This window comes from Globicephala melas, chromosome 16 (assembly GCF_963455315.2).
Source record: "Globicephala melas chromosome 16, mGloMel1.2, whole genome shotgun sequence".
NCBI classification, from domain to species: domain Eukaryota; kingdom Metazoa; phylum Chordata; class Mammalia; order Artiodactyla; family Delphinidae; genus Globicephala; species Globicephala melas.
The window spans coordinates 12139707-12154730 of record NC_083329.1 but is presented as its reverse complement, the minus strand read 5'-3'; the positions used below and the strand labels follow the sequence as shown (position 1 = coordinate 12154730).

The 15024-nt window shown below is 48.0% G+C and overlaps 1 protein-coding gene across 1 annotated transcript; it reads right to left on the bottom strand.

Moving 5' to 3' along the window:
• Positions 1-512: 512 nt before the first annotated feature.
• Positions 513-2580, bottom strand: PRLHR (prolactin releasing hormone receptor). The gene is made up of 2 exons (XM_060286571.1): positions 2532-2580; positions 513-2252 (listed from the first exon to the last, which is right to left on the bottom strand). Exon 2 carries the CDS (start codon positions 2244-2246, stop codon positions 1134-1136), a length of 1113 nt encoding a protein of 370 aa, XP_060142554.1. The 5' UTR covers positions 2247-2252; positions 2532-2580; the 3' UTR covers positions 513-1133.
• Between the last annotated feature and the right edge of the window lie 12444 nt (positions 2581-15024).

Here is a 15024-nt window from a genome sequence, read left to right as displayed (position 1 = left end):
TAACGTAAGGATTAGCAGCCTGGTATCATGGTCCTACAGTCATCACCTCTTCCCTTCACCCGGAAAGGAATTGAGTGTTTGATCTGTGCACCCTGTAGGTGGCACTTCACTCTTCTGTTCTGGATTTAAGTAAGCTTCTCCCCTTCCTTATATTCTGAGTCGATCGTGTTCCAAGTGTGTCACCACAGAGCAGGCGCTGAGCAGTCAGTTGACGGCTGTTGATCCGCTGCGAGATCAGGAAAGAGCATTACGCTACGGCACACAGCGTACACTGCGTATCCAGAAAACCAAATATTTGAGTGCCTGCCTGTGGCAAACACTGGGTGTGTATATACAAACATACACGCGGATGGGGTGTCTGTCCTATGCAGTTACATATCCCCTTAAACGATTTGAACCTTTTCCTCTTTATCCCTATTTATCTATATCTTCATCAACTAATTCAGCTCATCATTTTCAAATAGAAATTGGGGGATAAGGAGGAGGGAAAACAGTAGCAACACCTCTTGAAAGGTGGTTTGTAAGTGTTTTTGTACTATAAATTCAAGTGGATTTAAAATTAAAACCCCTTTGGCATATAAAGGTCTTATTCAGGAAATGCTGAAATCCTAGATGTAGAGTTGTAGTACATATTTCCCTGGAATCCCAGAAATTAATGGGTTCAAATTGACTAAGCAACTGTATCTCGGCTGAGCCCCTTTTAAAAGGCAACCTGAGAAGCTCTACCAACCCCAGCAAAGCCATTTTAAACCCCCTGCTCATTGCTCCTTCATCTCCCCATTGAGCAAGCAGAAGAGGAACAAGGAAGGCAGCTACGGTCCTGAAATACTGTTCTGAACCAGGAGAAGGAGCTTTGTTTGGCCTTCAAGGGCAAACGGAGGAAATAATAAATCCTCTTTTCCTCTCCCCGGCCTCCTGCAAGCAAAGCACAAGACTCTCAACAAAGCCCACTTAGCATTTTACAAAGACACAGGACAAGGAAAGACAGCTGGACAAGAAGGCTGGGCTGGAAGCTTTGCCCCTTATTGGCTTAGTATTAGCTTAGCTCTGGAATAAACTCTCCAGTCCGGCCTCGGGTGGGCATCCTCGCAGACAAGCGGACATGGAGTTCCCCAAGGCCTGGCGCAGTGGCATCAGATGAGCACGCTGACTGTCATGCTCTGGCCGTGCGGCGCGATCTTGCGGGGCCAGGTGAACAACAGTTTGCGTAGCTCCTCACGGAAGCTGTCGTGCAGCCAGGCGTAGATGAAGGGGTTGTAGCAGACCGAGCTCATGGCGAGCCAGTGGCAGAGCAGCTGCACTAACCCGAAGGCATAGGGGTCTATGGCGCGCGGGTCGAGATCCCGCAGCAGATTGAAGACGTGCAGGGGCAGCCAGCAGACGGCGAACACCACCACCACCACCACCAGCAGGCAGAAGGTGCGGCGGCGTCGCGCGCGATCCCAGTCCGCTTGGCTCGGGGTCACGCAGCCCGGCACCACGCGGTTGCGGAGCTTCACCGACACCCGGACGTAAGACAAGAGGATGACCAGCAGGGGGAGCAGGTAGGTGACGAGCAGCAGCCCCCAAGCGTAGAGCTGGCGCTGGCGCTCCTGGGACCCCCAGAACTCCTCGCAGAGGCGCACGCGGTGTGGCTTGAGCTCGACGTGGTAGGTGTGCACGGCGGCCGGCAGCGCCAGCACCGCGGACAGCGCCCAGATGGCCAGCACCGCGTAGGCGCTGAGGCGCAGCGAGATGCGCCGGCGCAGAGGGTGCACCAGCACGACGTAGCGGTCCACCGCGATGGTGGCGAGCGTGAACACAGACACATAGACGGTGACGGGCTGCAGGAAGAAGACCAGGTGGCACAGGCCGCCGCCGAACACCCAGCCGCGTGGCTCGAAAGCGTAGGCCAGCGTGAGCGGCACGCAGGCGGTGCACATGAGCACGTCCGACAAGGCCAGGTTGCCGATGAGGAAGTTGGTCACGTTGTGCAGCCGAGGCACCCGTGCGATCACCAGCACCAGCAGGCAGTTGCCCACCAGCCCCACGACCACCACGATGCTGTAGAGCAGCACAATCAGCCCCTTCAGCTGATGCACCAGCTGCAGGCTCTGGAATGGCGCGATGGCCTGCGCGCCCGGACCAGCCGCCGACCCATTGCCCACCAAGGCTCCTGAGCTCTGGTTGGCCGGAGTTGAAGCCGCCCGCAGCAGCCCAGAAAAGAAGTCAGGGGCCCCGGGACCCTGAGTCGCCAATGAGGCCATGGCCACCTGTCCAAAGAGAATCAAAGTCCGTCACTTCCCATTCTCTCTCCGCCCCCTCATACACCAACTGCGCCCCTCAACACACACACACACACACTTCAGTGACCCAAATATTCCTCTGGAATGACTGGCCACAATAAATAACAACAAAATTTAAAGTGCCGTCACCCCTACCTCTGTAAAATTAAGTCTGTGAGTTAGATGTGCACAGGTTATTTCAATGCCTTCTACTCTATTTAGAGCCCGTACAGTCCCCACAGGTCAGATCCAGGAGCACAGTCCTACCTGGTGACTGGGGCTTGGCGGATGGAAAAGCGCTCCGGGGAACGAGGGGGAGAATTCTGATGGTCCCTAGAGGTCCTCCACCCAAGACGGCCGTGCAGCCTTCTCCGCTTCTCCGCGGAACTGAAGAGATTCAAGCGTTCCCAGTGGGCTCGCGGCGCCTCCCCTCCGCCCCGCCCCCCACTCCATCGTGTCCTTGTACGGAAAAAAGGGGCGGAGCACGCACCTCCCGACTCGGTGCTTAGAGAACTGGAGAGGTGGATAGTGTGGAGAGAATAGAAGCAGAAGAGGAAGGAGCGGCCGGAAACCTGGGCCGGAGGGGCGAGGGAGAACCTCTGCTGCGGGAACTTGCTGCGCCCTGGGAGAGTCCCGCTCTGGAGGAGAGCGCAGTGGACAAGGGAGAGGAGGCGCGTGAAGCCCCGCGCTCTCGGCAGGACCTGGTGCTGTTTGAACAAGGAAGGCGCAGGGGAGGAAGTGGGTGGGAGTTGAGACGGGATGTAGGGGAAAGATGAGGGACTCGCCCTCAAGCGCTGGATCCTGCATGGAGTCCTGGCTTGCGCTAACAGAGTCGCATAGGGGGTTCTGTCAGGGATCTAAATCTTCGCCGCAGGCCTTCGGGCGCTCGCGCTCCGCGGAACCCACTGAGCCTTCCCTCCGCCTAGGCTGGCGACGCGATTCGAGAGTCACGGGTCCGACCAAGCCCAAGGAAGTGTTCAGCACCACGGACAGCTCCCACGGCCCGGGCTGCGCCGCGCGTGAGTGCCTGCCAGCGGACGACTGGGGAGTGCAGCCCCGCTCTGTGTCCTGTGCATTTGGAGAAGGAACCTGGTCCCTGGCCCGGTTCAAAGAGCTGCCTCGCCGCCTGCATCCTGGGCCGGAGCTGCAGACTTCAAGAGCTGTAGGGCGGAGTGGAGGAAGATGGGCCGGGGTCTCTGGGGGTCGGAGGGTGGTGACTTGTGATCCTGCTACGGGTCACCGCACATAGTGCCAAGGACGGCGCTGTCTTTTATCTCCCTGGGTCAGAAAATGCAGCCTCCGTGCCATTTACCTTAGACAGGCTCACTGCAATACCTGCTCGCCACTCCTCTGCTACTCCCTTCTTCTCTCCCTCTTTCTCGGCTACCAAGCTCTAATCCGTATCTGCCTGACAATACCAGTAAGGATTGTCAGTTCTGAGACCCTACCCTCTGCTTCCTTAAATAAACACCCTTAGGCCGCCTCACCACACAACACACACACACACACACACGCATGCACATACACACATATATATGCAGGATTTCTACCAGGATAACAAACATTTGAGAAACTTAAAAGTTACATACAATCTTTAGTAGTAGTATTAAGTCATCACTGAAATGTAAATTTAACCTGGACCAAGTTGGGGAAGGCAGGAAGGAGACTTTGTAGCCTCCCTCCTTTGAAGCTATCTCCTCCCTTCACATTTTCTTTCCTTTTCCCAGAGGATGGAGCTTCATTGTCCGTCTCTCATAAGCCTTTGTACTTTGTCTTCTGTCTGCAGATATTCCAGTTGGGCTGGAAAGAAGTAAAATGATTCTACTCTCCAAATTTAAGTGATTCACTCATACAGGGAGAAAAAGTCAACATTGGAACAAAAGCAATCCAATTTTATGCAACTGTATTTATTCTAAACCCACGTGTTCTGGGTTATAATCACTTTAGCTAAAGCAAGTATTATATTTTTGAAAAACGCAAAATAAAATACAATCTGTGCCTGCCTAATCCCTTACCCAGTGATTTTTCTCATCATGTTCACCAACAGGGTTATATATACCCAAGAGCAGAGGCACTCTTTTGCTTCAAAATATCTTTAACAGTGGCACAGTGGTTAAGAATCTGCCTGCCAATGCAGGGGACATGGTTCTTGCCCTGGGCCGGGAAGATCCCACATGCTGCGGAGCAACTAAGCCCATGCGCCACAGTAACTGAACCTGCGCTCTAGAGCCCGTGAGCCACAACTACCGAGCCAGCGAGCTGCAACTACTGAAGCCCGCGTGCCTAGAGCCCGTGCTCTGCAACAAGAGAAGCCACTGCAATGAGAAGCCCGCGCACCACAACGAAGAGTATCCCCCACTCGCCGCAACTAGAGAAAGCCCGCATGCAGCAACGAAGACCCAATGCAGCCAAGAATAAAATAAACAATTTTTTTTAAAAAAAGAATACTTTAAAAAAATATCTTTAACAGAGGAAATTGTGGTAACATAGTTGAAAAGGATTCGGGATGCAGTTAGGCCTATAACTAGACCCATCACTCTAGTCAATATCATTGATTATATAATACTAAAAATAGTAACATGACAAACTTATCAACAACTAGAGGCCATGTAAATGTCAGTCTTTGAAAGTTCAATATTGGGGTACCCTCCAGAGAAGAAAGTTGATCATTTGCCAAGCTCCTGATAAAATCTGGTAAGGGTTTCAGTGCTGTGAGCTTTTGCAAGATGGAAAGAAAGTGAACATCTCAGAATAGAATAGCCCATTTTAGATCTCTATTCTCTCTGGTCCTCATTGGAGTTAAGGCTAGGGTGCCTCTCAGCTAGGACATCCCAATTAAACCATACTAATGTTCAGACTTTCCTTTATTAATAGTGCTCCAGAAACCTGAGAGATCATGAATAAACAAAAAACTTTTAGGACAAATAAAGGAAAGATAGTACCTCACATAGTAAATAACAAACTATGGGATTGTATTACCTCCCCTACCCACAAAGTCTTCAATAGCCCAACAAACAAAGACCAGAGCCTTTAGCATGGCATTTCCAATCACATGCCCCCCTCTTCTGATCCGCCCTGTTTTTTTGTTTTTTTTGTTTTTGTCTGTCTCCCCACCTCTGTCTCAATCCCTATATTCAGGCCACACTAGACTGTTGGACACAGACATGTCCTCACCATCCAACATCTCTCTTGGGGTTTATTCCCTTTCTCTAGAATACTGGTTGCTTCATCCCCACACAACTTACATTCTTCACATCCTAAGGTGCCCAACTCAAAGATTACCCTGTCTTCAAAGCCTTTTCCCTTTCATGATATTTCTGTCCTTTATTACATTCTACCTTTGAAATTCTGAAAGTGTTTCCTCTGGAGCCTCCACCAGCCATGATGTAAACTCTTTACAGGCAAAGGGCCAATGTCTTGAAGCATTTTTGTACCTACATTACAACATGCCTGAACCCAGCAGATACCAAATAAATGTCCCTTTTGATTGAATGGATAAAAATAGCCCCCATTTACTGAGGGCATTTTACATGCCAGGCACTGTGCTAATTACTTCACATACATCATCCCATTTGATCCCCTCAAAACTATTGCGTTGTTTTTGGCTGTGCCACAGGGCTTGTGGGATCTTAGCTCCCCAACCAGGGATCGAACCCATGCCCTCGGCAGTGAAAGCGTGGAGTCCTAACCACTGGACTGCCAGGAAATTCCCCTCAAAACGATTATTACATTCATTTTACAAATGAGGAAAGTGGTACTTCAAGGCTAAGTAACTAACCATAATGGCACAACTAATAAGCAGTGGGGCTGGAATCTCAACTTAGATTTGCCTGACTCTGGAAGCAAACACTCCACTACTGTACTTTACTGCCTCTGAATCCATGACAGATGCACTGAAAAATACAAGTAGGTTCTGATGGGGTTGAATAAATAAAGGGAACCCCTCCCCCACTGTGGTTTATTACAGGAAGCTCTAATAAATTTGGTTACAACTCTACCTTTATTGTGTTTAAGCTAAACAGATCCTTAGGAACTTCCCTGGTGGTGCAGTGATTAAGAATCTGCCTGCCAATGCAAGGGACATGGGTTCGAGCCCTGGTCAGGGAAGATCCCACATGCCGGCGGAGCAACTAAGCCCGTGCACCACAACTACAGGGCCTGCGCTCTAGAGCCCGTGTGCCACAACTACTGAGCCCGCGCACCTAGAGCCCGTGCTCCGCAACAAGAGAAGCCACTGCAGTGAGAAGCCCGCGCACCGCAACGAAGAGCAGCCCCCGCTCTCCGTAACTAGAGAAAGCCTGAGTGCAGCAACAAAGACCCAATGCAGCCAAAAATAAAAATAAATAAAAATTTAAAAATAAATAAACAGATCTTTATGCCTCACCCAAATGTCCCTTGCTTATATCCCATGTAAGAGACAAGACCTTGGGCTGTATGAACTTCAGGAGGTGGTATTATGCTTTATGATGACAATAGGCAACAGGACGTAGAGAACAGAAGACAGAGACAACAGAGGTGAAGACTGCAGTTAGGAGTCTGAGAAAACTGCTTAAGGGCTCTGAAGATTTCATGACAGCCAAGTGCATGCGGCTACATGGCAATTAGCCCAAACTTATGAGAAACCACTAGAGGTCATCTTTTTAATTACTAGGGAGGAGAGAGCAGTTTTTGAAACTTAAGTCCAGACAATAACAGAACAGATCCTCCCCCAGACATGAGTTTTTTCTTCTAAGCCTGCCCTGTGTGTGTTGCAAGAGCCAGGCACCCCCTGGCTTCTCAGACTGAGCCAACTCAGTGTGGCAGGCTGGCCACCTACGGGAGAGGAGAGCCCGTGACAGGCAGTGTGAGAACGGACACGGCCTCACATACGAACACAAAGAAAACCCCATATGCTTCCATTAGACGACTTTGGGAAAATGCTTTTTTTCATCTCATACTCCAGACATACTAATTATTGCTTCCAGCTCTGTCACACACACACTACTCGTTTTTTAACTCTTCAGTTCAGCTTTGCCCAAACACAGAGTGGAGGCTTCAATGCTATTATTCTGACCCGAAATCATCTTTCTTTGGTTGGACTTTTCTTCTCACCCCATCAAGAATCAAAAGGGAGGGAATTCCCTGGTGGTCCAGTGCTTAAGACTCCACCCTTCCACTGCAGTGGGGGGCGGGTTCAATCCCTGGTTGGGGAACTAAGATTCCGCATGCCACGCTGTGCTGCCAAAAAAAAAAAAAAAAAAAAAAAACTCAGAAGGGAGCCCCAGACGGCCTTGTGTTCTCTAAGCCAGAGTCATCTCCGAAGTAGCATGCAGGGCATACAACTTGCATCTGTCTCATTTTAATCTGGGCCCCATTGTGGGTCGCCACTCTTGGGCCTGGATACCTAGGCCACCTCTGGGCTTTCTCTAGTCAACCTTGTGTGAGAGCTCTTGACCATGCTCTTAGCTCTGGAAGGGTGAGAAGGCACAGAAACTTGCTAGAAAGAAAACTTACTGTTAGACGATCTCACACACACGTGGAGTTCAGGGGATGGGGTAAGGCAGCCCGTTATTTTTCTCACTTGTCCTCTATCAGGCCATACTTATTTCGCGCAGACTCTGGACAGGTCCCAGGGAATCACTAGATACCAGTGGTGATCCTTGCTGGCAAGGTCTCAGAGTGGAACATCTACAAGTCATATACACTTTCCTTTTACAGTGTAGATTCCTGCTAATTACATAATTTTGTAAGCAGACTAACAAAGTCTTGTCTTTTCTCTACCTTCAACGATCCAGAAGTTAGGCTATCTCCCCAGGAAAGGAGTGGGTAACCCCCCAGAGTAACATGAGGAGTTGGGGTGTGGTAGGAAACTTCCCTGCCACACAAGAAAAGGGAATGATAAAACCTGCTAATTCAACAGTTATTTGTGATTCATCTATATGTGACAAGTCCTGGACAAGGTACATTGAGTGAAAGATGAGTATGACACACTCCCTGCCCTCACAGAGCTCACAGTCTGGGGCAGAATTTTCTAGAAACAGAGTCAGCTAGCAGAAGGAACTATGAAAATAATCTCAGGATGCTGCTACTCTAAAAAACCCAATGTTAAAACTGAAAAGCCCTGTGGCTTTAGTAAATTAGCAATCTCTGGGAGTCTTGATTTCTAATTCTTTTCAGACTTACATATTTCATTAGAGCTGTTTCTCTAATTTCTTTTTCCTTTTTTTTTTTCATAATGGTTTATACATGAATTACCCACTCAGCTAGAAATAAGGAAATAATACCGTGAGTTAGCAGTCAGGGTATTAAGAATAAAGAATATTAAGAATATTGATGGGCACATTTGCATCAATCCTGGCTGGTCTATTCCTACACCCATCTCTGGACAAGTTTCTTCAGTATCAAACACTTAAAGAAATAAACACAAACGTTGTTTTCAAACACAAAGCTTCCCACCTCCAACACACATTGAAAAGGTGATCAATATGTTAAAATAAAACATAAAAGTATTCTCTAAGCCAATCTTCCATCATAGCAAGCCAAATGTTAATCTGCTTGCTCTTGGATGGAGTGGGGCAGGTGCCCTCAATCCTTCCTGTTCTCTTTTAACCTCTTCTAGGCCCAGAATGTGAAGCCTTCCAGTTCCCTCAGAGAAGAGCTGCCTGATGTGGTCTCCCCCTGCCCGGTCTTTAACCTGCTCCCAGAAGTTCTAAAGCCCTGCACCTAGAGCCTGGAAAGAAAGGAGGACCTTCAGTCTTTGCTTCTAAACTGAATATGCACAACGTTACTAGATGAAAGGAGACTTTTTAAAGGACTCTAGGTTTTAAAGGACTTCACCACTGATAAACCTTGTGCATCAGTTAGAGCTCTTCCTTGCAAACAACAGAACCCACGCTGGTTGGTTTAAGTAGAAGAGAATGGCAGCTCAGCCCTGTAACTGCCGAGAGGACTGGGAGATCAGCCTCAAGACGCAGCTTCCAAAACCATCCTTGATGAAGAAATCTCCACCCCACATGCAAAGATGCTGTCAGTGCTGTCACCTCCACCAATGCCATTTTGCATCAGGAACTCAATCTTGCAGCCATCACCATTCCCCAAAGCCAGGCACCTCTGCGGCCACTGTGTCCAACAAAATGGGGCCCTCATTTCCTTAGGTGTCCTCAGGTCTCGCATTTCTTCTTCTTTTTTTTTTAATATTTATTTATTTATTTGGCTGCTCCGGGTCTTAGTTGCAGCACGTGGGATCCTCGTTTCAGGATGCAGGATCTTTTAGTTGAGGCATGCGGGCTCCAGTTCCCCGGCCAGGGATTGCTTCCCCTGCATTGCGAGCACAGAGTCTGAGCCACTGGACCATGAGGGAGGTCCAGGTCCCTCATTTCTAAATGAAAGTTTCACTCAGGTGTATCTGAGGGGCAGAGCCTGGATCCCATACCTGAGTTCTAATTGCAAAATATGCTGGGAGTTTGGGTTCTGACTTCCACTTTGATGGAAGATGATGAGGAATTTCCCCAAACAAGAGCAGATGACAACCAGCCATGAGTTATAACAAATGTTCACTCTACCCTATTATCAGTCTTCAACATCAATTTTAAAGACCAAAAGCTGCGGCTTCCCTGGTGGCGCAGTGGTTGAGAGTCCGCCTGCCGATGCAAGGGACACGGGTTCGTGCCCCGGTCCGGGAAGATCCCACATGCCGCGGAGCGGCTGGGCCTGTGAGCCATGGCCGCTGAGCCTGCGCATCCAGAGCCTGTGCTCCGCAACGGGAGAGGTCACAATGGTGAGAGGCCCGTGTACCGCAAAAAAAAAAAAAAAAAAAGACCAAAAGCTCTGAGGAGACCCATACGCTCTCTTAATTTGCTACCCTGCTTCTCCATCATTTTGAATGAAAATGTCAGATTAAGACGAGAGAATTAAGGATGTAAAAGTATTATGTACATTTTAGAGCATATTAATTTAATTTACCCTAATATATGTAATAACTGTGCCCCACTTTATGAGAAAAACTCCCCCCAAAAAACAGCTTCCAAAGATATAAGAAATATGGCAACACCTTATACCAGGGTTTCTCACCCTCGGCACTAGTGACATTTCGGACAGGATAAATCCTGTGTCGTGGGAGGTCGTCCTTTACATTATGAGATGTTCAGCAGCATCCCAGGCCTCTTCCCTCCAGATGCCAGTTGTACACACACCTAGTTGCAACAACCAACAATGTTTCTAGCATTACCAAATATCCCCTGTGGTGGGGATAGGAGACAAAATCACCCCTGGCTGCGAAGCAGTGCCCTACACCAATACAGCACTTTTAAAATTCCCAAAGTACTCTGCTTGGGAGTGCTACCAGCCTTCATAGTTGGCGCTCTTCAGACAGCAAGACCCCAGAGCTGTGTCTCAAAAACACTGCATTTTCTCAGATTGTCCTCTTACTGCTTCTTAAAATAGCAACAGGGCAAATGGAGAAAGATGACGTTTAAGACAAAAAGAAATCGCTACGATAAGCACAAGTTGATTGCCAACAGCAGGACAGAAATGGTCACAAAGTCCAAATAAGGAAGAGCATACAGCTCTCGGGCTTGGGTAACGGCGCCGCCACTACTAAGCGTGAGTTGTCCTATTCGCAGAAGAATCCCAGTTTTGGAAAATACAAGAAGTTCATAATAATGCCCATCTCTGAAGAACGCTGAGAAGATCCAATACGTGTGAACAAGCTGGCACACAGCTGGCTCACAGGAATGGGGGCTACTTTGGGGGAACCCTTTGTCCTGCCTTATGTCACCACCTCTTGTCAAGAGGTTTCTGGCGTGCAATTCCAACTCTTTCACTTGAATGTTACTCTGGAAGATAGTCTTTGCAATGAGAAGAATTAGCTAGTTTTTAGTCTAAAGGCTTTCCTTCATTTCATCCTTGTTTACTAAGCATACAAAGCCCAGGGTGAGACATTGCAAGAAGAATCAGAGACCCCAAGAAAAGGACAACATTGTCTAGAATTTTGCAGTCTAGTAAGAGAGACGTCTACAAAAATCACTATGCTGTATGATCATGATAAATGCTACTACCACCACCTGCTGTGAAAGGGGGACATGAACGCTCACTGGGAAATTTACTAATTGCTTTAGTGAATTAGAACTGTGTTTACCCTTATAGATCATATTTATTTTAACGCACAAGAGTCTTCAAAGTGTTCACAACATTTGTTACTCAATCATATCAACATTGCACAGGTTGCTTAAACCTGTCCTCTTTCTTATGTTTATGTCAAACATACACAACAACTTAGGGCCCATTATGAATAAGTGTTCAGGTGGCAGGAAATGAACAAGAAGTGAGTGTTCACTGTGTCTTTCTAATTACCAAAATGTTCTTCAGGCTGAAGCTTTGTGTCGGGAATCCATCCCCCTTCTTTCCCCAGCCACTGCTCAGCATCATTTCTTCCCAGGGGAGGTGCTCCCAGTAACCCCCGCGTCCCTAGCAGGCCCTGGTGTGGAGCACCTGGGTGAGGGTGCTGCATGGCACAGCTCCTTCCTCCTCCCTTTGATCGTGTATGTCTTTGAAATGTATGTCTTTTTTTTTTTTTTTTTTGTGGTATGCGGGCCTCTCACTGTTGTGGCCTCTCCCATTGCAGAGCACAGGCTCCGGATGCGCAGGCTCAGCGGCCATGGCTCACGGGCCCAGCCGCTCCGCGGCATGTGGGATCTTCCCGGACCGGGGCACGAACCCGTGTCCCCTGCATTGGCAGGCAGACTCTCAACCACTGCGCCACCAGGGAAGCCCAAATGTATGTCTTTAACAATATCCCAAGAGGTCCAGGACTGATGCTGCCAGGGCTGCCTATTTTTGATGTGATTATCCAGGGCTGGGGGGAGGTCCAGGCTGGCTGAGTTGCTGGACCTGAACTCTCTGAGACAGTCTAGGGCAGCTGTAGTACCTGCCCTTCACTTATCTAGGGTCTCTTGCCACAGGCAGTCTCACTGCAACCATCCCTGGACTTCACTCAATTCCTGAAGATCCAGGACACAGTCAGGCCACCTTCTTTAGTGACACTCTGTACAAACACCCCCTTAAAAGACATAAGGCTTGACCAACCTGCCCAAGTCAGGATCTCAGCCCATTTTATTTTTCAACTTTTGATTGGACTCTTACCAATAGCCAGACATTAGCAGCATGGATGGCATACCTAACCTTAGTCTATTAGAAGTAGAAAATATATACAAGTGCATAGATAGATAGGTAGATAAATGATAGATAGATAGATAAACATGGAGACCAAAACAAAACACTTGAAAGCCATTTCTGTTACATTCTTTTCCTAAGGCAGGGACAAGACAATTTGCTTTCCCATTTTGCTTCCTATCCCGTTTCGTTATTGACTAGAAATGGCTTTTATGGATGGTAAGAATCACCTTGCATGTGCATTGTGCCATTTAGCGGTGAAGGGCTCTTTGTGGTCACATTTACATGGAAACCATGACCTTATGGAAGCCCCTCATTTGGGTTTCCATTAATATGTGTCTCCTGACAAAGCACAGTGATGAGCCAGACTGCACCTCATTACGTCCACCTCCGAATTATTATGTACACATAGCTAAGTTCATTCTGGTGTTGCTATCTAACGTGACGGCCCCTTCCTGGTTTTTTTTTAGACAAAGCACAGAACTGCTATGGTCCTCGCAGTGTTTTTCAAGTTTTTCAAGCATTGTTCACGTGTCTGTGTGTGTGTGCGCACACACACACACACACAGCTTTTAGGGATGGCAGTCTGGCAGTTAGAATGTCTAGGATGAGTGTGTCTTCCCTGTGTTTTATCTTAGCAAGTGGGTCCCTGTCACCAGGGAAACAGCCCTGGCTTTCATCTGTGAGGACATCGTGAGCAGTGTCTCAGCAAAGGGGGAAGAACAGAAATGTATTATTCTCCTCCCAAAGACTACCTTCATCAGAATCAACTCTGGCCCTTATTAAAAATGCAGACTGAGGGAATTCCCTGGTTACCCAGTGGTTAGGACTCAGCACTTTCACTGCCGTGGGCCAGGGTTTGATCCCTGGTCGGGGAACTAAGATCCCGCAAGCCCGGAGGCAGGGCCAAAACACAAATAAAAAATGCAGATTGACGGACCAAAAGACAGACCCATTAAATCAGAATTGCTGACGGTGAGACCTGGGAAAAAGAAGCTATCACAAGTACTGCGGGTTCTTCTGATGCACACTCAAGTGTGAGAACCACTGTCCTACAATCTGCCATGCGTAATCCTGGCTCCCTAGTTCCCCAAAGTTGACTGGGATGCCAGCCAGGGGGCACGAAGCGGCTGCCAAATGCAGCCTGTTTTCCTGCCACAGAAGCCCAACCGTGGATTTCAGCCCTCACACTCTCCTTACATGAAAGACACTGGAAGACAATTGTATTGTACTAGCTCGGTGGTTTCTCTATATCACATCTTTTTCAAGTTACTTTTTTTTTTTTTTTTTTTTGCGGTACGCGGGCCTCTCACTGTTGTGGCCTCTCCCGTTGCGGAGCACAGGCTCTGGACACGCAGGCTCAGCGGCCATGGCTCACAGGCCCAGAAGCTCCACGGCATGTGGGATCTTCCCGGACCGGGGCACGAACCCGTGTCCCCTGCATCGGCAGGCGGACGGACTCTCAACCACTGCGCCACCAGGGAAGCCCCTCAAGTTACTTTTAATGACATAAGTAGCATCTGAACACATTCTCCTGTTTAACAGACATAAAACAGAGAAGCCTAAAACCCCACTCTCTCCCTCAGAGGTTACACGTGTCCTTTCTCTGTGTGTTTACATGCATATATCTGCACCCGGAGAAAAGTACTGATGGACATTTAGGTTGTTTGCCACTTTTTGTTATTACAAACCTCACTATAATAAAGATAATAAAGATGTTCCAGATGTCGGTCAAAGAGTACAAACTTCCAGCTATAAGATGAATAAATTCTGGGTGTCTGATGTACGGCATGGTGATTATAGTTAATAATACTGTATTATATACTTGACAGTTGATAAGAGGCTACATCTTAAATTTGTTCTCACCACAAAAAAGAAAGGGTAATTATGTGACGTGATGGAGGTGTTAGCTAACACTATAGTGGTAATCATTTTGTGATATATATCAAATCAACTAGTTGTGCACCTTAAACTTACACAGGGCTATATGTCAACTATATCTCAATGATGCTGGAAAAAAGATTCCATATACTTATATTTGGGTTGAGAGTAAAGCATATTGTGAGTGATGATGTTTTCTAGCTGACCAACATATTCTCATATTGCTCTATATTCATTAGTTATTTTGCAAAAACTCAAGATTCACATTCAGAGAAATTAAAATAAAATAAACATGTTCCCGAATGCCTTCTTAGGGAGATTTCTCCAAGGGGCCATTCAGCAAAGGAAAATTTAGAAGTCACAAGGTGTGACCCAATTTAAACTTATTAGCACTGCAGGGGACTCTCTTCTGCTTCATGAATTATAACAGCTTATTAACTACAGCACGAGTTCTTACAATGGCCAGGTGAGGGTGGAAAGGGAATGCAGCATTTTCCATGGATGTTGGGAAAACCCCCAAACACCCCAACCTGGTTTTTCCTGCATGTTCCCCTTCCTACAGCCCATCGCCAATCAGGGCCTCACGATGGCCGCTGGGAAGGACAAATTCTCCTGGGGCAGGGGTGTGGTTGGGGGAACACTGGCTCAGCCGGCAGGAGCTGTGTAAAGTGCACGCGTCGGCCTAAGTAAGGTACTGCTTTCCACTTGGCTCTGGGCTCAGCAGAGGGAT

Excerpts from the sequence above, each read along its gene's own strand:
- PRLHR (XM_060286571.1), bottom strand. The coding sequence starts at position 2,246 with ATGGCCTCATTGGCGACTCAGGGTCCCGGGGCCCCTGACTTCTTTTCT.